Below are 1,261 nucleotides of genomic sequence, written 5' to 3' on the forward strand. Positions count from 1 at the left end.
CTGCTGAAGGTTGATGGCTGATGGCGTTGGCGGTGGCGTTGGCGGTGGCGGTGGCGGCGGCGGCTGGCTGATTTGTGCTCTGTGCTCTGTGCTCTGTGCTCTGTGCTCTGTGCTCTGTGCTCTGTGCTCTTTGCTTTGTGCTCTGTGTTCGGTGCTCATGTCGGTTCTGTGTTGGATCTGGGATTGGTCCTATGTCTTTGGTAGTGTAGTATGTGGCATTGGTCGCATACTGTTTCCAGGTAAAACCTCACCGCGACGGCGACGGACGAGGTATCGCAAGACGACATTTTCAGACCTACTAGCGCAGTTTGTGGACCTCCTGGCGCCGTTCTTCGATTCGCTGGAGTAGTCTTGACTCAATGTACAGGCGTACACATTTGAGCCATTGCTATTCGTGCGTGTGTCAGATAGCTGTGTCAGATGTGATATCATCGTGCCAGATTGCATCTTGCTGGCTCGTTGCTTTTCACGCGGACGGGTCTATGTTCTATTTTTCACACATACAAAGAAGAGGTTTCCGAGCTCGACGCACGCGTGTTTTCCTGGTACCCGAAATGCAAGGCCGGGTTCCACAACGTTGGCTGCTGCATTTGCTCGCCCGATTGCCCCGAGGGGTTCCGTGACGACGGTGCGTTCTGCGCCAAGGACAGCTACGGCCGTGGCGTCGGTGTCTCGCGCCTCGGGTGCCCCAAGCATCTGGAGAAGAGCGGCCTCTTCTGCTACCCGCCGTGCGCTGCCAACCAAGTCGGCGTCGGTCCCGTGTGCTGGCCGCAGTGTGTGAACCCCGCTGGCACCGACTGCGGCCTCTTCTGCACATCCAGCGTCGCCACGTGCGTCAACACCGTCGTCGACATTGTCGGCCAAACGGCCAAGGTGACGCTCAGCTTGGTGGCCGAAGACTACACTGGCGCGATCATGACCGCAGTCCAGACGGGCGGCAAGTACATCTACATCAGCTTGAACGCGTGCCCCAAGTAACTGCATCGTGCTGTCGCTCATCTTGCATTGTTGTCGACGTAGCGGGTTGACATGCATGTTCATAAGGATCCGGAAGACATGGTACATTCATTTCGGATTGGTCCTATGTCTTGTCAGGCGGTGTATTACCGGGATTACCACTATGGGTTTTTCTTTTTCTATGTGGTCCATCGTCAAGCTACTTGATCGACCAGCAGCGTCCGCGGTCGTGAGCCAGACCCGTGTTGCGGAGTTCCACTTGGCGTACCAAGCTCCTTCTTCTTCTTGCCTACGCATACGAGGG

The 1,261-nt window shown here is 56.4% G+C and overlaps 1 protein-coding gene across 1 annotated transcript in view; it reads left to right on the forward strand.

Annotated features, from left to right (window-relative positions):
* The window catches only part of SDRG_13958 (hypothetical protein), a gene marked incomplete at its 5' end in the record, with an annotated part of 2,033 nt that extends 992 nt beyond the window's left edge, over positions 1 to 1,041 (forward strand). The window contains one exon of the mRNA XM_008620059.1: positions 514 to 1,041. Within this exon, the coding sequence (XP_008618281.1) occupies positions 514 to 978 (465 nt within the window). The 3' untranslated portion in view covers positions 979 to 1,041. The remainder of the gene's footprint in view (positions 1 to 513) is intronic.
* Positions 1,042 to 1,261: the final 220 nt, after the last annotated feature.

The sequence above is a fragment of the Saprolegnia diclina genome (genome assembly GCF_000281045.1).
Source record: "Saprolegnia diclina VS20 unplaced genomic scaffold supercont1.65, whole genome shotgun sequence".
In the NCBI taxonomy this organism is placed as follows: domain Eukaryota; phylum Oomycota; class Saprolegniomycetes; order Saprolegniales; family Saprolegniaceae; genus Saprolegnia; species Saprolegnia diclina.